The sequence below is a fragment of the Asparagus officinalis genome, chromosome 6 (assembly GCF_001876935.1).
Source record: "Asparagus officinalis chromosome 6, Aspof.V1, whole genome shotgun sequence".
Taxonomy (NCBI): Eukaryota; Viridiplantae; Streptophyta; class Magnoliopsida; order Asparagales; family Asparagaceae; genus Asparagus; species Asparagus officinalis.
The window spans coordinates 2,373,921-2,394,307 of record NC_033799.1 but is presented as its reverse complement, the minus strand read 5'-3'; the positions used below and the strand labels follow the sequence as shown (position 1 = coordinate 2,394,307).

At 38.9% G+C, this 20,387-nt stretch overlaps 3 protein-coding genes across 3 annotated transcripts; 2 read left to right on the top strand and 1 right to left on the bottom strand.

Annotated features, from left to right (window-relative positions):
- Positions 2,804–5,759, top strand: LOC109845206 (polygalacturonase QRT3-like). The gene is given in 4 exon segments (XM_020414427.1): positions 2,804–3,201; positions 4,270–4,506; positions 4,604–5,596; positions 5,598–5,759. Coding segments are annotated over 4 exon segments (1,503 nt in total). The 5' UTR covers positions 2,804–2,988; the 3' UTR covers positions 5,658–5,759.
- Positions 7,855–16,099, top strand: LOC109845066 (probable 18S rRNA (guanine-N(7))-methyltransferase). Its single transcript, XM_020414252.1, has 9 exons — positions 7,855–8,260; positions 8,341–8,416; positions 8,575–8,658; positions 8,763–8,818; positions 9,331–9,387; positions 10,043–10,092; positions 10,183–10,335; positions 14,502–14,640; positions 15,645–16,099. Exons 1-9 carry the CDS (start codon positions 8,165–8,167, stop codon positions 15,810–15,812), a joined length of 879 nt encoding a protein of 292 aa, XP_020269841.1. The 5' UTR covers positions 7,855–8,164; the 3' UTR covers positions 15,813–16,099.
- Positions 18,279–19,877, bottom strand: LOC109845563 (uncharacterized protein C6orf136 homolog). Its single transcript, XM_020414829.1, has 2 exons — positions 19,512–19,877; positions 18,279–19,256 (listed from the first exon to the last, which is right to left on the bottom strand). The coding sequence occupies exons 1-2, from the start codon at positions 19,781–19,783 to the stop codon at positions 18,743–18,745; spliced, it is 786 nt and encodes a 261-aa protein (XP_020270418.1). The 5' UTR covers positions 19,784–19,877; the 3' UTR covers positions 18,279–18,742.

The following is a 20,387-nucleotide window of genomic DNA, read 5'->3' as shown; positions in this document are numbered from 1 at the left end:
GGGGGGGGGGGGGGGGGTGAAAAAGAAAGTAAAAGCTAAAAAAGCATATGACAAGGTAATATAAAAATTATTTAAATATGTCACAAATCATGAATGAGACTTTTGAATCATCAAATTGCTTTTCATATCCGCAAGAATATCCCAAATCTGATTTTTTTTTTTAAGGAAAAGAAAAGGGGAAAAAATCATATTCGTATCGGATTGAATACAGGTATTAAATATTAAATATCCATTTCATATGACTCTAAATGAGTTCATTTATGAGTTTCCATACCTAATTTTAATTTCATATACATAGCTAGTAACATATATAATCTTACTGTGTGACTCATTCCTCCCCCATGGCAACGACTGCCTCCTTAATTAACCCTCGCCACCAAATGCTGACACATGAAACTGATCATTTACTATCATCACATCATTAATATCTCAGCTTAATTAATATAATAAGCATCCGCAATTAATGAGGGTGCTTAGCTTTAATTCCCTTGAGATATCCCTACCAAATTATCGCAGGCAATGTTTAAAGGAAAAATTTAAAGGGCACCACAATTTGTTGTTAATCGCACCAATGCCGCTTCAATCACATATTCTCAAATTCTACTGATTTAATTATGTAGCTTTTCCTATATCTAAATATATATAATTATATTTAGATATAGGAGTTTGGTAGGGAATTGGATGCGTAACAAGTTTGAACCGAAACCTACTTCACCCATTTCCATGCCCCGTTGGTCTCAATTCCAAGCTATTAGTAGGAAAACATAGGGATTTTTGTGCCAAGTTTGGTAACTCTATGTCTCTATCACTAATTGTTCCACCTATACTTGGACTATATGTTGATTCTAAGACATTTAATGCCATTATTGTGGACTCTCACCCTTGCTTGTTGAGCTCCTTAAAAAGTCACGGAGATTTACAAAATTAAATTGCCGAGGTCCGTGTATCTTTTCTAGCAAAGAGAAAACAAGGCTTTTGAAAAAAGTATGGCCTAAAGTTCGGTTGGCTGCCACACTTTTCTTGCTCTCCAAATTTCTAGTCATCAGCACCCTCCAATCAAAAAAAAAAAAAAAAACCCAGGAAAGTTTCTTTCTCGAGTAGAAGTTATATAAAGTAAGGTAGGAATAAAGATGAAGAAAAAGAATTAGAATCCCACGAAAGAAAGCAGACGTTTTTAAATCCAACCTCTCCTACCTCATGAATCTCTCCTAATATTTCCTCGTAAGCAAATCTTGGCCTTTCATTTCACGATCGACGGCCAAGATCTCTCCTACCTCTCCCAACCTCTCACTCTAAAAAAGTTGATCTTGGCCGTCGATCATGAAATTAATGAAATGCTAGGATGGCTTACGAGAGAATATCAGGAGAGATTCATGAGGAGAGGATCTCAATTCATCACAAAACATCTCGTATGCCCCTAGCCTATCTTATCCCTAGGCTAGCCCCAAAAAAACCAAGGGGTCCCCCAAACACAAAGCTTCCCTTCCCCATTGAATGGTCCAAATAAATGTTATGCAAGGACCAAGGAAGGTAAGGTACTCCTTTTTCATAGGTCACAATTGACGTCGCCTTAACAAACAACCAAATGAAATATCAACGGGCCAAAATATAGTTATTTAGGCGCTAATATATAGGTTCTCAGATCTCAAGGGGTCTTGCAATGTAGTCTTTGAAGGATCAAATTGTGATGCTCGTGAGGAGTTGGGTTGGGGGACTTGTATGTATGTCATCAATTTCAAAGATTTGAGGGGCTAATAGCAATAACCCAAACATATACTAATGCATGACTAATTGATGATTTTGTGGTGGCCAGTAAAAACTTGTCACTGGGTGTTAGATTAGACATTGAACGCGCAAAAGGAGAGTACACCTAAGAGAGGGGCTAGGAGCTTCTTATTTTGGGGAAACGTTGAGAGGATTTAATCGGCCAGCGGACACGAAGTAGCAAATGGACAGATGTCGACGAGACAGCATCCCTCCCATAAATAAATCCTTTCATGGCACAGCCCCACAGGCTACAAATAGCAACCAAAAAAAAATTCCCCAATAATTCAAAACATGGGATCAACAGGGGATATGTGAGAGGGGATATGTGAGGTGTCTCCCTTATTTTGAATCCATGTAACAATAGGAGATGGACACCTCGTTTGTTCCCCATGTCGGTCCCATATTTTGAATCCCTGTAGCAAAGCTAAAAAAATATGGGACCATGTTTATGGCACTTGGAAAAGATGACACATGGTGGTACAAATAAAACTGTTTCTTAGAGGAAGAAAAAAAAATGTCAGTAAAAGGAAATTACATGAAGATTGTCATATTGTCATGACTATTATATGCAATATATATGATGAAATTGTCACATACAATTCGTCTACTGCATAATTTATGATCCTTGGTTAACCTTCTCTTATCTCATGCCCTCATTTTCAACCTTTCATCATTTTTTAACTATAGTACTGGTGCACATATTTCTTTACTCCGTATTATGATCTATACGTAATAGCGTACACATATATGTATTTCATGTCTTATATATATAACCTTTTTTTTTTGTGTGCGCCTATTTATTGAGACTTTGTATATTAATTTAGTCTACGAAAATAAATCACTTTTATCATCTAATCGATGGCATATATACGATTCTTCTCCCAATAATATATCTTGGCAATCACATTAGAATATTATTATTATTATATCACATAATCAAACACCTAAACATCTCTAACTTCATTTATTTATTACCTCATTAAACAACCCCTCACCCTCTCCTCATGCTTCTTCCTCTCTCTCTCTCTCTCTCTCTCTCTCTCTTCAGTTTCTTTAATCCCTCCCTCTCTCTCTCTCCTCCCTAAATTCCCCTACAAAAACAGCCCAATCCCACTCCTTCATGAAGAAGAGAGAGAAACAAAAACAAGCATAAGAAAAAGAGGGGGGAGAGAGAGAGAGAGAGAGAAACAAGAAGCAGAGAGAGAGAGAGAGAGAAAAGATATGATCAAGGGAAGAGCAGGAAATGGTGGCTCAAGTTTTGGCCACCTATTCCTCCCTCTTCTTGTTCTTGGGCTTATTACGGGCCTTGTTAGTGCAGCAAGCCCAAAGGCCCGGGCTGATGGGGCCCATAAACACCGGGAGCGTACCGACCGTCGGATCGAGAGGGTGATGGCTGAGGTTGCCGCTGGCACAGCTCCGGCCTCTGCACCTGCGGTACACCATACCATCCCTTGTCTCTTAATTTATTTCTTGATGCGTGTATATATATGTAGTTTTCTTGAATTTCTTGATTGGGGTAATCCCTTAAGTTATGCTTTGGATTGTTTAAATTCTGAAATTTCCAAATGTAGAACTCCCTTATCATTAATGTTGCCTTTTGTTTTTATTTTTTATTCTATTTGTTGGGGATTTAGGCATTGGGAGCTGTCAGAAAAACCATGATTTTTTAAATAACGACAAAATAATAAATATGATTATCATCATTCTTAGGGATTTTGCATTTTTTTTATGTGTGTAAAATTTTCTAGATTTATTACGACAACTAGTCAAGGTGACGGTTTTTAGAGGTTACTTTCCAAGCAAACGGCTCCTAAGATCGATCTTTGTTTTTTTTTTCCCCCTCCTTTATTTTCTCCTTTTCATGTTTTTCTTCATATTTAAGCAAGAAAGTTGGTTAGAAGGTCTCGAGTGCAGATCATAATTTTGTCTGGGCCACTTAAAAGTTGTATTCAACTTTTTTTGTTGAAATCTCCAAAGTTCCTAGCTTTCATTTTAAGATAACAAGAATTTCTTTTGTGATATTTTTTTTAGCTTCTTTTGTTTTCCGCGCCTTCGGCCCATATGAGAATTTCTGGGCTACCTATTTTAAAGAAGCCACTTCATTTTAATGAGCATGACATTTTACTTTAGGGGGATAAATACAAAAAAAAAAAAAAAACTCCAAAAGATAATTATGATTAAAAGTTGCACCATCTTTATTATTAATATTATTTATTTTACTTTCAACCAACTAGCAACCTTTCCAGCTTAATTACAAAAATAATATTAATTAAATTCAGACCTCGAAATTAAATGTAATCATTTAATTATTGCGAGTTAAAGAATAATAATAATTCATTTTAGGTGAACGAGTTCCACTTGAGCCACAATCGAAGAGTTGCTTTACTTTTTTAAATATTCACTGTGCTAAAATAATCGCTCTCTTAATCTCTATTATTATCGGTAAGCTTTTGTTGTGATGTGATTCGCCTTGACAAAGATTAACCGCTGTTTCACGTGCAGAGCCCGTCGGGCTCGCGTGTGTACCACGTGACGGATTACGGTGCTGATCCAACGGGGAGTGCAGATTCAACGTCTGCGATCAGAAGGGCCATATCGGACGCCTTCAATGCGCCGTCCGATCACGATTTGATGGCTGGGATCAAAGACGTTGGTGGGGCCGAGTTACACCTCGACGGTGGGTCATACTTGATCAGTAATCCCGTAGCGTTACCCTCGTCAGGAGGCGGTAATTTCAGAGTAAGTCCTTCGTTTCAAACTACTACGATACCAGGGCCATAGTTAGTTACCCGACGAATTTTAAATCACAATAATCTCCGAATCTTGATGCGATCAGATCCATGGCGGTTCATTACGAGCGTCCGATGACTTCCCAACGGACAGGTATCTGATCGAGCTGTGGTCCTCGGCCGCGTCGAGCTCACAATCAGCAAGAGCAGCAGCCAATGCTACCGAACTGCTATCAACTTCAGGCTACGATTACGAGTACATCACGCTAAGGGACCTGATGTTAGATGCTAATTACCGCGGCGGCGGAGTCGCTGTCGTTAACTCGCTCAGGACGACCATCGACAACTGTTACATCGTACATTTCGAATCCGACGGCGTTTGGGTGAAAGGCGGCCACGAGACGTTTATCCGAGGGAATTACATAGGTCAGCATATTACGGCAGGGGGGGACCCCGGAGAGAGGAATTTCTCTGGTAACGGGATAAATTTGAACGGCAACGACAATGCCGTTACAGATACCGTTATCTTCTCGGCAGCTACCGGGGTTTTGGTCTCCGGTCAGGCTAACACGCTAACTGGGGTGCATTGTTACAATAAAGCAACGGCATTCGGGGGGACCGGTATATATTTGAAACTACCGAACCTGACCCAGACAAGAATAGTCAACTGTTATTTGGATTTCACTAGTATAGTGTCCGAGGACCCCGTTCAGCTCGTCGTGTCAAATTCGTTCTTTTTGGGCGGTGGGAACGTTGTGTTTAAATCGGTGAAGGGAGTGATTAAATCGGTAAATGTTGTTGATAATTTGTTCTCCGGAGGTAAAGGGACCGATATTGTGCGTTTAGACGAGACAAACGGAGGCTTCACGGATGTCGACGGGGTTTTCGTGGAACGGAACGGGGTGGACGGGATGACAGCGAGATCGACGGCGGCGAGGGCGACGGTGAAAAGTAACGGTACGACCTGGACCGTTGATTTTTCACCGGTGCTACTGTTTCCTAACAGGATTGATCATGTGTTGTACTCCCTGCAAGCTGAGTCAGGGTTTCCTAATCACGCTTTGAGGAACGTGTCGAGCAATCGGGTGGTGATCCAGGCCGGACGTGGCCGGTCTGGTTCAAGCAACCGTACACGTGGAGGTTGATCAAGCGGGAGGGTAGGTACAAAATGGGGAGGCTGGAGGATTGTTTGGCCCCCTCTCTTCCTCCAAAACATCGTGTTACATTTGTCCCACGTGTTTCAATAAAATTCATATTGTATTTGTTACTGTGTACTAGGAAAAGAATGAAAGCTGACAATAATAGATTTTTTTTTTTTTAAAGGAAAGAACCAACTTAATTGGCATCCACAAGCTAGACCCGCAGTTAAAGTATGGGTTTGGCGACCAAAATCAAAACTACTCGGTCTTCGCTTTATTAGTTGTAACAAATGAACATATAATAGTCACCGATGACATCTCAAAAAATTAAAAGGGCTTTGCCCTAGGCTGCAACGTGATAATCATTTCAATTAATGTATCAGTATCAGAAAGAGCTAGAAACAATTGTGTCAAAAATACACCCTTGAATGCCTAACCTTCGACACTCTTGATGAGCGCACGTAAGAATTTAATTTTCTAGAATACCCGAGGCCGTGCACTGGGGAGCGTCCCTTAACCATGGTCTGAGGGATCATGGGCGAAAAAATTAATTAAAAAAAAGAGAAAAAAAGAAGAAGAAGAAGAAAGAAGTATCAAAGCCTTTTCACATGAACAGAGCCGTAACAGCACAAATGTGCAACTCAATCATTGATGAAGACAAAATGTACTACGCTTTTTCCTTTGCGCTCTCCCACTGTAAATTATAATTGCGTCACACTCAGCCTCACAATGACATCCCCTGTTTCTACTCTTGTTTAATTATAGCATCACATCCACAAACGGACACGGGACTTTGAACTCGTGGCCAACTCTAGAAGGAAGAGCTTAAACTTAAGGGACATGCCATGGTACTGTTAAAACAAAGTAACGAAAACTACATTCTACCTCCTAATTATTTATTTATTTCCCACTGCAGACACTGGTGGTTAGTGGCTCGAGTTGCAATCAACATAAATAATTACTGACAAAGACGGCTTAGATTGCTAATTATGTCCAAATTCAATCACTAATCAGATAGTTTGTCACAGACATACACTTCATCGATGACCCTGCTTATTGCAGAACTCATACACAAAATCGAAGGAATAGGACAATGTAAGTTACAGAGGGCAAGTAATAGGACAAACGCCCGCTGCATATTCATGATATGAAACATGTCAAATGTTTCTTGTGTTGCTATCGAAACTTCAGCATCAGAAATTATAGAGAGAAGCAGTTAATTAACATAGCGATATAAAAGAAAGTTTGCTGCATAAATCAGCAAGTTAATTAATTAGTTGTCGCTCAAGAGGGAAGGTAACCACTCTGTTTGAAAATTTAGTAGGCAGGCGAGAGTCAAATAAAAGAGAGACCCTTTTCAAAGATGTAACTTGAAGGATGTGATGGGTTCATGATGCATGGTCGTCTATAACAAACATGAAATTGTATACATTTTCTATGCGTATGTTTCACATAAATATTTTGTTTTTCAAAGTATTTTGTACCCTGTATGATTCATCATCCAACCGTGCTCCAACTACTTCTTACCTGCTGTGATCAATGTCATACGAAGCTCCTTGAGATCCTTTCTTAAAAATGCCCTATTTGATGTTTCAAATAGAACCAGTTTATGGACATCACCCCACAATGAATATGTTATCTCCTCGTCACATTTTTGCTCCTCGTCACCATCCGAAATATAGATTTCGCTATAACCAAAAACTACCAACTTCAGTGAGGTATCCATGCAAGAAGGAAAAAAAATTAATTATACAAGTATCCATGCAAGTATTATTTTGTGTAATATGTAGTATTATTAATTATATATTATTGGTATAAATTATTGTATTATTTCAATTATCGCGTATCAGCTGTCGTATTAGCACAACTGTTACGTTTTATTGTATAGATATAGATAGATAATTATCTTATGATTATTTGATTTAAATGTAAGTAATTATATTTTTTTATTAATTATTCTTGTTTAATTGTACAAATTTTTGCATTATTTCTACTATTGCGTATTAACAGTTGTAGTTGTAGTATTATAACTGGTACGTTTTGATGTGTAGATAATTTTCACATAATTATTTATTTTATTTCGTAATTATTATTATTATTATTTTATTTTTCATAACCCTAATTTCCTCCTCTTCTTCCCCAACCCGCCGCATTCCCTCAGTTTTTCTCTCTCCCCGCTACGCCGCACCACCGCCGCCGCTCCCCGACCCCGTTGCCGACGACTGCCCCAAACCCCCGCCAAGAATCCGCCGCCGGCCTTCATCTTCCCCGCCAACTCCCCGTCTCTTTCTCTCTCTCTCTCTCTCTCTCAAGCTCCTCTACAACCTCCAGCCACCTCTCCACCACCAACACCGCCGTTACCTCCAGTCCCTGACCAAGCCCGCACCACCCTCCGCCTTCAACCCTCAGCCGCCCAACTCCTGCAGCCCCACTTCGCCTCAGCCGCCTCCAGATAGAGCGCAGCGCAATCTTTGCTCCCCATAATCTCCTCTTCGTCGCCGTCGTCGTCGTCGTCTTCGCTGTGTAGGGATGCCTCGGCCGGAGTTACAAGCGCCGCCGGAGATCTACTACAACGAATCCGAGGCTCGCAAGTACACCACCTCTTCTCGTATTGTTGACATTCAAGTAGAAACCCTCCCCTTTCCTTTCTAAACAGATCAATCTTTTCTTTATATTTATTCTCTCAAAAGCTCCTCCTTTTTTAGGCTAGGATTTCTGAGAGAGCCCTGGAGCTTCTCAACTTGCCCAACGACGGAGTCCCTCGTCTCCTTCTCGATATAGGCGAGTTTTTATTATTGTTGTTGTTGTTGTTAGATTTTGTTACTGCTTCTGTGAGCACCTATTAACGCTTATTTGTTTAGTTATATTTTCGTAATCTTTTAGCGGGTCAGGATGCTTCGAACATTTTCTTCTCGCTTATTTGTTTGTTTATTTGTCAGGCTGCGGATCAGGGCTCAGTGGGGAGACCTTGTCTGAGAATGGGCATCACTGGATTGGCTATGATATTTCACAATCGATGCTAAGTGAGTAATTTGTTGATTGCTGTGACATCCGGTGTGTGATTATTTTTATTATTATTATTATTATTATTATTGTTTTTGTTTACGTATTGTTTTATAAACATTAGATGTTGCGGTGGAGCGTGAGGTGGAAGGTGATCTTTTGCTTGCTGATATGGGTCAGGTAGTTTCCTAATGTTTTTTTTTTGAACTGTTAGGCTAAATATTTTACAGAAGATCAAAGGAAGGTGACTTTTATCCAAATACAACAATCTCATTGGTTATTATTTGGATAAGTTGCCTAATATTTTTAGTTGGCTCTCGATGTAGTTCCTGGGAGGGGTTAAGATTTTGACTTGACAGAGAAATCAGATGTTTAATTGAGTCACATAGGACCTAATAAACATAGTCATCCTTTATGACCTGAGTAACTGGAGACACCTTGCTGAGCCAAAGAGCAGGCTGAACATGTGCCATTGTATTGATTGGCTGCTCTGAGTGACATGGATCTAAGATTATAGTTTGCGAATCAATTGACGGAATTTTTTTGATGCCAAGCTCCAATGGTCATCTTTCATAGTTGATTATTCTTAAGTTTATGTTTGAAATTTATTGAATTGTTTACTTGCGCGTTATTATCATTATTCCCTGGTTAACTACTCCTTTTCTACTGATTTGTAACTAATCATATCACAGGGTTTAGGGTTGCGACCTGGGGTTATTGATGGTGCCATAAGTATCTCTGCAGTTCAGGTTTGTCAGAGTACACCATCTTCCTCATCTGTTAAGAGTTTGCTCCTCTATCTTTGTTAACTTCTTTCGTTGACCCTAACATTTCTCTTCCCCTCTCCCTCTCTATCCTTCATCCAAACAGGCTAACTTTACTCTTTGAAGATTTTCAGATATATTTCAAATTTCTTTATTTTGCGAAAATGTTGTTTATCTCCTTTTACTTGCCGTCACTTATTTGTTGTCATATCATAAAATAGTTTCAACAAACAAATATCGTCCAGTTGGTAGTTGCTTTCCTTTGTTAGGCACAAATGTTCAAGTATGAGATTCATGGTCTGTAATGGCATGTTAGCAATTATGTATTGCAGTTGCTTGATAGTTCCTAGCTTTGGATTTAATTAGCACTTGAGGATACCAGATCTTATTAAACATATGATTATGCCTGAAAAGTTAGCTGTAAAGATCCTGATTACTTCCTTGTGAATTTTCTATTGCCATTGTAGTTAGCACTGATTGGTTAATTGTTTCTTCCATCATATATTCATAACAAGTGAAGTAGGATATGGTTAAGTGGTCTTATTATATTTATGACAACAGCAGCAACAACAACAACAACGGCCAGTGATCTATACTTTCTTCATAGTGCTAACACTGCGATTTATTTTGTCCTTTCCAGTGGTTGTGTTATGCTCAAACATCTTCTCATGAGCCAAGGTTGAGATTGAAGTATGTATATCCCATAGAACCTTTCCTTTGTTAATTATCAAATCGTAATGTTTCCGCAGCAGTGCTTAATTTGGAATTCTTGATATGCAGAGCTTTCTTTGGTTCACTATATAGATGCCTAGCTCGGGGGGCAAGAGCAGTGTTGCAGCTGTATGCTGAAAATATGGACCAGAGTGAAATGATCATGACCTATGCTATGCGTGCTGGATTTGCAGGTGGTGTGGTTGTTGACTATCCCCACAGGTAACTGATGCATTTACTCATGTTATGCACATACAATCAACTGCTATCTGAAGATTTTTCTTTTTATTGCTTTTCTCTGTTGTTTACAACTGTTACACTGCATGATTGGTAGTGCCGTGCTGGAGAAAGGCTTTCTATTTTGGTGTTTCATTTCTTGGAACAGAATTCTTCAGCATTGACCTCTCGAATTATTTATTATTAGTTTGTAGAGCTTAATCCAATTAAAAAGCAATTTTTTTAAGAATATACTAGTACTCTGGTGCACGCAATGGGTGCATGACATAGTATTTGTGCAAATAAATGTTGTTAACATCCTACCAATTAATTATAATATAAAATAAAATGTAATGGATAGTCATTAGTTAAAAACAAGAATTTGTGCCGAACATAAAATATTGTGTTCCAGTTGTTAAAACATAATGAAATGTTCAAAACATCTTGCCACCTGAGCTATTTGAACATTCACGAATAATTATCAAATGCGTAAGTATTTAGCCGAATCGTATTCAAACAATAACCGAGTGTCCGACTCAAATTCAAATAAAGGCGAAAGCGATCGGGCCCGAATTCAAATACTGTCAATTCTGTCCTTTCCACACCCAAGGGCAATGGCTGATATATTCATAAGGATGATAATATCTGATAATCATATCATATGATTATAATGGAGAAAAATTTAACACAAATCAAACTTTTTGAATAAATATGTGAGAATTGGGGCTTATGTTGATGGTGAGAACTTGGACAGTCATTTTATGAAACTTTTTGAATAAATATGTGAGAATTGGGGCTTATGTTGATGGTGAGAACTTGGACAGTCATTTTATGAAGTTCATGTGCTTCAACCAATCTTTATGGGGCTTATGTTGATGGTGAGAACTTGGACAGTCATTTTATGAAGTTCATGTGCTTCAACCAATCTTTATGACGCAATTCATGGTAACTTCAATGTCAAATTGTTGTTTTCCTTCTCCCTGCAACAGTTCTCGTTGTTTCCTTCTCACTGTTGTTCTCGCTTGGAATTGAATTGAACGAAGATTATGCATCGAAAACAACCCCTTGTTGGTTTTGACGGTTTTGGGATCTTGGTTAAGCATGGGGGCGTTAGGTTTTTGTTGAACGTGATTAACTTGGAAATAGTTATTTCTTTTTACATTTTCAAATTACGCTTCTTCTATGATTTCTGAAGAATTGAAATTTTTTAGGACATTTGTAAGAATTTTTTGAAATTTGTGATATGCATAGGGGTAGAACCCCAAAAGTTGGCTTTTCTTAAATAATAGTAATAAATGTGTTTATGGGTAGGTCTTACTAAAAGAAGAAATCTTGTCCAAGCCATTGTATTAGCTGTTCATACATATGTGTTTATGGGTAGGTCTTACTAAAAGAAGAAATCTTGTCCAAGCCATTGTATTAGCTGTTCATACATCCCATACCAGCATGACTTCATATTAATTTATTTCTGTTATGTATTCTTGCCTTTGGATTATAGAGAGGTTTTGTTCAAACTGTGGAAATTCATTCTATGCTTTATAAGAGGCATAGCCTCGTAAAACACATACTGATAGCCGGCAAAAAGGTACAGTTTGATACTAGGAACAAATGTCTTAGGAAGTGTTAGGTGTCTAGTGGTGCACGATGAGCCAAACAGCTGCTTAAGAAACTGCCTAAACCCAGCTTAACCAAGGCACCTTGAGGTTTTAGCCACGTGAAGGTTGTGTTTCGAACTTTCGATTATGGAAGTCCGGATGTATATTCTGTGCTAATTGAAACTTAGTATACTAAACGAGCAGTGCAATTTCGATTATGGAAGTCCGGATGTATATTCTGTGCTAATTGAAACTTAGTATACTAAACGAGCAGTGCAAGTAATCTTTGGAAGTCGGTGCTGGCATCATCTCATTTTTGGATGGGGGCTAGGGCATTATACATATCTAATCTGTTGGATAAGAACAATTTATTGGTGTTGGCTGTATGAGCTAAATAGCTGTTATAGAAGACCAATGCCTCAAGTCCTGATTCCAAACTTACAGTTTTTTTTTCTCAACTTAATGTACAAAATGTTTGATTGAATCAGGGGAAGGATTCATAAATAATTGCAAATGAGGTCATATGGAGTATGGATAGATCCACAACAACAGATATAAATATCATCACATCTGCTAAAATAACTAGACATTTAGTAAATATGACATGGAAAGGAGCAATAATAGGTTGCAACTTCCATTATCGAAGAGTGGGAGAGTGCTCAAAATTAAAAAGAGGCTATGATTTAATCGATGCCTCATCTGTGTACCCAGCTGTATTACACCTAATGAATGATATGTGTCCACATGTGCCACACTTCTTTTGTTTAGATTGATAGCAGTGAAACAGGAAATAAGAATATGGAGAGAAGAATGAGAGCAAGGAAATAACAAAATCACACACAAAAATAAAGGCAAGAAGAGGGTTATTGGTAGTTTTTCTACTTGATCTGTAGGTAGGGAGATAATATTAGTCATAGCTGAAGCCTTTGCTTTTATATATCTTGATATGTGATAAGTGCAATTCGCAAATAGCGCGTGAAATTACAAAGTTAATTGTTAATTTGTTATTTTGTTTTAGTTGCTCCCATTGCTTCTGCTACAAATATGCACATACACACAGAAAAGACAGATGTGGTTGTACTTACGTTTGATAAAGTCCAATATGACACAATACTCTGCATGTTGCCAAGCAACATCTGTGTTCTTACTCAAATCATGGAAGAAAGGCTAAACAAGAACAGGGAAGAAAGAACTGTATATTTGCAAGAAAGAGTAGTTATGGCATTTCCTATATAAAGGGTTCACAATTCATGACACAGAAAAGACAGATGTGGTTGTACTTACGTTTGATGAAGTCCAATATGACACAATACTCTGCATGTTGCCTAGCAACATCTGTGTTCTTACTCAAATCATGGAAGAAAGGCTAAACAAGAACAGCGAAGAAAGAACTGTATATTTGCAAGAAAGAGTAGTTATGGCATTTCCTATATAAAGGGTTCACAATTCATGATAACTGTAATGGATTGACAGATGAAATGGAATGAACTGAAGGATCTATGTATCCCCGAGAATTGAAATGTGTCAGTGGATCCTTTGATCTAAACTAAAATCCGACATGAAGCCCATATATCTGTCTTAGAGCGCCTTATTTCTGGACAGAAGGATGGGTGCAGAATCATATGGTTCTAATGGTACAATGAAAAGACTCAAAGAAAAACAGAACTTCTGTAAGAAGTGATTTAAAATGAGTTTTACGGTGATAATAAGAGGAACACCGAGGTGGTTATATATGCAGTAAGTAGACAGAATGGCAAGATAAGTCTGGACTGATCTACACCTCAGAGCCTGGGAATTTTGACAAAATATTCATCAGAAACTTTGGTCATAACTTTAGCTGTCAATCTGGTTAGCGTATCCTGTGTCTATGGGGTTCACCTAAACATGCAAGTTCTTTGTAGCTAAATTATCATCTTCTCTCTTCATCTTAGTCAAGGACTATTTGAAAGGTTTCTTTGTTGCATGAACCTAAACTGCAGCTGCCACCTCTCGTGGCAACCTTCTTTCTTGTCCATGGGCTCCTTCACTGAAAATTTGGAAGAATTATAGAGGGATGACATCATGTATAACCAGTGAAAACTCATGTCAAATGTCTGAAAGCCTTCAGTGAACCTATGTCATATGTCTGAAAGCCTTCTGATCCACAGTTGACTTATTTTGTTGAAGAAGTACTACAGTGAACCTATGTCATATGTCTGAAAGCCTTCTGATCCACAGTTGACTTATTTTGTTGAAGAAGTACTAGCTTGGAAGGGGATGCCCTTTTTTTAAGCCTTCTGATCCACAGTTGACTTATTTTGTTGAAGAAGTACTAGCTTGGAAGGGGATGCCCTTTTTTTCCTTATTAAGCTCATATTACCTGGTTCACGTATAGCATCTTACATGGATACACAACAGTAGCTAACAATTGCTTTCATTGGGATACCTGGTCTTGAATTTTTTTTATTTTAGTTTAGTTTATTTTATTTGTCAAAATAGACAGTGATAACGATTGCTATACATTAGGTACTCGTGTAATTTAATGTTGTTTGCTTATTTATGCAAGCTAATGTTTCTCAAACCACATTCATGTATCAGTACGCGGGCCAGGAAGGCTTATCTTGTTCTCACTTGTGGTCCACCTTCAACACAAACAACGCTCCCCAAGGGCAAAGGTGAAGATGGAGAGATGTGCAGCGATGACAGTGATGAAAGTGCTGATGACGAAAATCAAACAGTAAGCTGAATGAAACTTTTTCAAGAACACATTCTTTATACTGTGCAGGTCGTATGATGCATTATTGATTAAAACTGCTTCAAGTGCATTTTGGTTGATGTAATGCAAATATTCTGTTACTTGGTACATTTGCCTAGAACTCTCGATGACAACATAAACCAATGTCATAGTAGCAATGTGCTCAAATAAAGTGCTAGCTGGGGATAGCATGCATAATAAGTGCTCGGAACTATTCGGTAAATTGAATACATGTTAAATTTTGAGAAGTTGATCTGGAAAACTCCTTGCTACCTATCCACATACAAAAGCGATTTGCGATTTAGCTTGCTGCATGAGATCATATGTTCGCTATATAACTTGGAAAGCCCAGGCTGTTAACCATGGTCTATGCCCACGCACATTAGACAACAATTTGGGGAGATGTTATTGAAATGTAGACGTAGATATTATGCAAAGTTTATTTCTGAACTTGATGGATAGATGAGATAACTCCAAAGCATCTTCATTCTTTATATATTTATTGACTATTTTAAATATTGGGTATATGTCATGATTAATGTGGTATAAGTTATCAAAATTTATCTGCCACTTGCTCGCTTGCATAGTAGTAGGGGGCCTGGCCTCTGATTCTCCACATAACACCTTGTATATATCCTTATGATTTGTGTGCTGATAGTTGTAGGGGCAAAAAAAAGAAAGAAAGAAAGAAAGAAAAAACTTTGCATTCCACTGCGGTTCAAAGGTTTTTACGTGATGCTACCTTTTCCACTCGTGTTGCTTAGTTGACTAAGCTATCTCGCAACTCATTTACTGGACATAACAGCTACAGGATCTTCTTTATACTGTGCTTGCAGTACTCATGCATGGTCATTTTAGTTTTGGAGATTTTAACCCCCACTCACGTCTTCTCTTGCTTGTTTTTTGTGTTAACAAATAGATTCGATCATACAGGATAATGTCAAAAACACAAATTGACTGTGTTGGGGGGTTATACTTGGATGCAGGTTGGTATTTATGAACGAAACAGGCCGAAGAAGAGGTTGAAAGTGACGAAGAAAGGGGGGAGAGGGAAGCAATGGGTACTGAAAAAGAAGGAACAAATGAGGAAGAAGGGCCATACTGTACCTCCTGACACCAAGTACACGAACCGTAAAAGAAAGGCTCGCTTCTGACTGCTGCCGTCGAGCAACGTATTCCTCCCTCAATGCAAGATGATCATAAGGATGATGAATGCTCCTCTTCTGTGGAATCAACTGACGTCTGATGGTTTGCTTCCAATTTGAATTTTGGCGTGCAGGGTGTAATACAACCAAGAGGTTACTATGAGCGCCTCGTATCAATATGTTTTTTTTGTTGCGGAATGGAATATTTTTCTCCCCCTTTCTTTCGTGAAGTGATTATCTCTATTTATATGAGATTTGACAAATTTCAAGCCCATTCATTTGAGCTCTTCTTTTGATTTTGTTCTCTACTTTATTCAGCAGCATTTCCCATCGTACAAGTCTCTCTCTCTCTCTCTCTCTCTCTCTCTCCTTGCTGCGAAGGACTGACGAGGCCTTCCTTGCCATATTTGGGGCAAGGGCAGCAAGCTCCCACCGCTCTCAAGGCCTACGTGGCGGTGAGAGCTCACAGTCTACCTCTTAACGCCCACAGCAAGCTCTCAGCGGGCCTCGGAAGTCCTACATGGCTGATTTTTTTGTGGTGGGGCCCACATCCGCTCCCAAGCACTCCACAACTTTATGGAGCGCTTAGGAGCTCCGAACGTGTACTTTAATTTTTTTTCCCCAAAAAAAAAACCCTATGGATGATGCCAATTTAACTGCCAAAAAATTCACCCTATGGATGATGCCAATTTAACTGCCAAAAAATTCAATTTGAAAGAGCCGTTGGTAAAGGTTCGGAGCCGTTGAATAGAGCCGTTGGCAAAAAATTCAATAAAAAATGAACAGTTAAAAAAATCCTATAAATTCTCAATTCACTACACAAAATAATTCCACAAAACTCTCTTATAAAAAAAAACTCTATAATTTCCTATCAAATTACAAATCTCATGGATCCCTCCCAAAACTTCTACTCGCAACTCCTCACTAGTGAATGTTCGACCTTCTATCCGCCATTCTACACATACGTCGTAGAAGAAGGTCACCCCATCAATGAGTTCTCGCAATCGGCAACACAACAAGTGACATCTAAGAAACACCGACCACAAAGAAGAAGAAGGCTTACACGCGGTTCAAAAATTGGACTGTCCACGAGGATAAACTTCTCGTGTCTGCTTGGCTGAACACGAGCCAAGACGTCATACAAGGTACGGGGCAACACAAAGATAAATTTTAGCAAAGAGCTAACAACTACTTTATCCAATACTCCACCGATCCAACGAGCCGCACACCAAACCAAATGATGCATCGTTGGTCAACAATACAACTATCGGTCAACAGATTCTGTAGGTGTGTTTCTCAGATTGAAGGAAGACAAAGATCTGATACGAGAATTATTGACCAGGTAAATATTTAACTTATATGCTTTTATGTAAATGCCATAGCATCATATTTTTAATTATTGAAAATTTAACAATTTTGTAGACTGCAGAAGTAAAAGAATTTTGTTTTGACTTATAAAATCTGAATGCAATAGCAGAAACACACGCGATAATATGTTTAATCCAGAGCAATTCTCAGAAGTCTGACAATTGAAAAGAAGAAGTAAATAACACACCTCAGGTTATAATATTGTGGTTTGTACTAATTGAGTTTATTTATTCATACTTCATGGTTTAATACAGTTCAAATATTGATTATATATTTCCTGTAACCATATTACCTTTTACCTTTATTGATTGGTAACTGCTGTCAAATATAATAGCCAGTTAATTGGCGTCTCCTCTCCCCTATTCTCCAGAGAACAGCCATCAAGGCCTCTGGCTGGAAACAAGACTAACAACTGAAAAAGCTTATACCGGATAAAGTTTGCACGAATTTCAGTTTGTGCAAAGGTTAAACCTATGCGTATTTATTTAATAGATTAGAATATTTAAGTTTTTTCTCCTAAATTATTTATTCTTATAGTTGATTGATTTAAGAACAAGATGTGTATATTCTACATGAGACTTTGGCATTTTGTTATACATCATATTTGATCTAAGAGAAAGTTCAGGTCTATCTGTATGCACCAACCAATGTGATACCTCTTACCCTCACTATGACAACAGTGAGAAAGTTCAGGTCTCTCTCTATGACACTAACCAGTGTGATACTCCTTACTCTCACTAGACAACAGTAACTATGACTTAAAGGTCTACCTCAAGTAGATGACTCAAAACTAAAACAAAATTTTGTGACCTTTTGGTTAGAGGTGTATACTCGAGTCATAAGAATAAAAACTATATATCGAGCAGCAATTATTTGTCAGCTTTTTCCAATAGGATGAGCAAAAGGTTCAAGACAATAAAGAGAAAGTACTTGATGAGGGTTTAGAGTCAGTTGACAACGAACTCTTAGAAAACAGATAAGACGATGTTTAGTAAATGAATTTGAAGCTAAAATTTGCAACATCTTATACAGAGAAATTGTAGTCAAAACGTGTTTCTTCAAAACTGAGTGAACAATTTGATCTTAGACCCATAATGTAAATATTGGACGAGACTCAGATTGAGACCATAAAGACTCATTTACAGCCACTGTTCTATTATTATTCAACACGCCAACATTGAAATGATACACTGAGACATTACAAATTAGATAAGTAGCACTAGAAATGGAAGTACTGTGTATGAGCATCATAACGAATTAGATAAGTAGCACTAGAAATGGAAGTATTGTGTATAAGCATGCGTCCATCACATGTGGGCATGGCATACCTTCTTGATAGTTGTCTCCAAATGTGACATACATTATTCTCCTCATATATATGTAAATTTGCGCATTATAATGCTACTAACTTGAAAGAGTGAACTACATGTATTTGTGGCTTTTATGTAACATACATTTTCAAAATATCATCAATATATAATACAGAATCAAACAAAAGGGAACTCACCAACATTATCCCTCTAAGCTTCTTATGTACACTCCCAAGCTCCTATCAGACAAGTATCAGCACGTCACGAACAAACGATCAAGCCATCAGAAAGCTTCTTATGTACACTCCCAAGCCCCTGCTCTCCTTGCTCTAAGGTCAGCCTAACTGCCCGATACAGTTCAACCCACGGGCGTGCGGATGAATCCCCCAACTGGTCCTCCCAGAATGACAAGTTGGGACTTGTTGTTGGGCAGGCAGCCCCAACCAAATCCAACACTGTTACCGGCTTCATCACAGTCCGAGGAAAATTGAAGGCTAAGTTATCCACTTTGTGCTCGTATACCTTCCCGCGTCTGTCCAGTTTGTACCTCGAAGTTCCTTGGAACCGACCCTGAGTCTCCCAAGGCACGCGTGGGACCCCCTGAAGCTCCCATCGGATCAAAATCGAGTTTTCTGATGGCTGCCAAACCCTAAACACCCCGATCCCAATCTCTTTGAAAAGAACACGCCCATGGAATCGAAGAGCCCAGAGGATTAGCCGGTAGTTTTCGATCCCTTGGAAGGTGTTGAGAGGGTCTATGAACGTTATATCTTCCCTATAAATTAAATTCCCCAAAAAAAAAAAATCAGTTGTAAATTTTAAATTGCGATGGACGACACGCCAACAAATTGCGGCGTTTGAGACCGAAACGAGCAAAAGCGCAACCGCAATTGCAGCTGCACTTGCCTTGCGGTTTGCGCTGGCAACAAATCAAACGTTTGCAGCGTAAATTTCCACGGTGAGATGTCAAAGGGCGAACGATGACGTCGACAAGAAAGCTCGTCGGGATTAGGGGCTTCGAGTGGCAAACCTGTAAATATCGTAGTCGAGGTCCTTGTGAAAGAGGGCCGGCACGTCCTCGCGCAGAGTACGGACGGCGATGCCGACGTTGAGGTAGAAATCGTCCCTCCTCCTCTTCTCCTTATCCTGCGCCGGCGCGGGTAGCTCGAGGTCGGTGAGCGGAGAGGGAGGGGAGGAGGGGGAGGAGTAGGTGTGGAATCGGGGGAGGGCGTTTTGGGAAGAACTTTTCGGGTTGGGGAGGAGAGGAGGAGGCGGGGATATTTTGGGAAGAAGGAAGGACATTTTGGGAATATATGATTCTTTTTCGTTTTTCCGGTTCTTTTTAGGTGGAGGGAAGAGGAAGGAGAGGCGAGTGGGTACGATCCCTGGTTATTTTTGCAGATTAAGTCCTATTTGTTTTATTGCTACTGAGTTTGGAGTTGGCTCGTTTTTCTTTTATGGGTTTTTATACGAAAATCATCTTAACTTTAGCCCAAATTGATATTTAGCATCTTTAAATTTTATTTTTTTGGAAGTAAACCACCTATAATTGTTTACATCTTCTCGATATCACACAAAATGTTAAATCTTGTTTGAAAACACATGAACTACCTATTGTACCCTCATCTTAAACATGTGAATTGGGCATGTTTCTTATAATTATAAGCTTAAGCCGTTTTTAGGTAGTAGTCCTCTAAATCTTTCATGTTTTGACATTTGTTGATGGCTGATATCAAACAGTCAATGAGAGAAGTGATCTGGTTGATGGAGGTCCTCTGAGCCTCCGAATGTTCGGTTCTGAGGCGTGTCGTTCTTCCCTGCACAAGTAGAAAATCGTAAGAGGGCGGAGTTAGATTCTCCGGTTGTTCCTCCGATGATCAAGTCAATAATTTACTTGAGTGGAGAA

Coding starts and splice junctions, on each gene's coding strand:
- LOC109845066 (XM_020414252.1), top strand. CDS start 8,165: ATGCCTCGGCCGGAGTTACAAGCGCCGCCGGAGATCTACTACAACGAA. Junction 8,659..8,762: donor TATTTCACAATCGATGCTAA/GTGAGTAATTTG, acceptor TATAAACATTAG/ATGTTGCGGTGGAGCGTGAG. Junction 10,336..14,501: donor GTTGTTGACTATCCCCACAG/GTAACTGATGCA, acceptor TTCATGTATCAG/TACGCGGGCCAGGAAGGCTT.
- LOC109845563 (XM_020414829.1), bottom strand. CDS start 19,783: ATGTCCTTCCTTCTTCCCAAAATATCCCCGCCTCCTCCTCTCCTCCCC. Junction 19,257..19,511: donor CTCGACTACGATATTTACAG/GTTTGCCACTCG, acceptor TTTAATTTATAG/GGAAGATATAACGTTCATAG.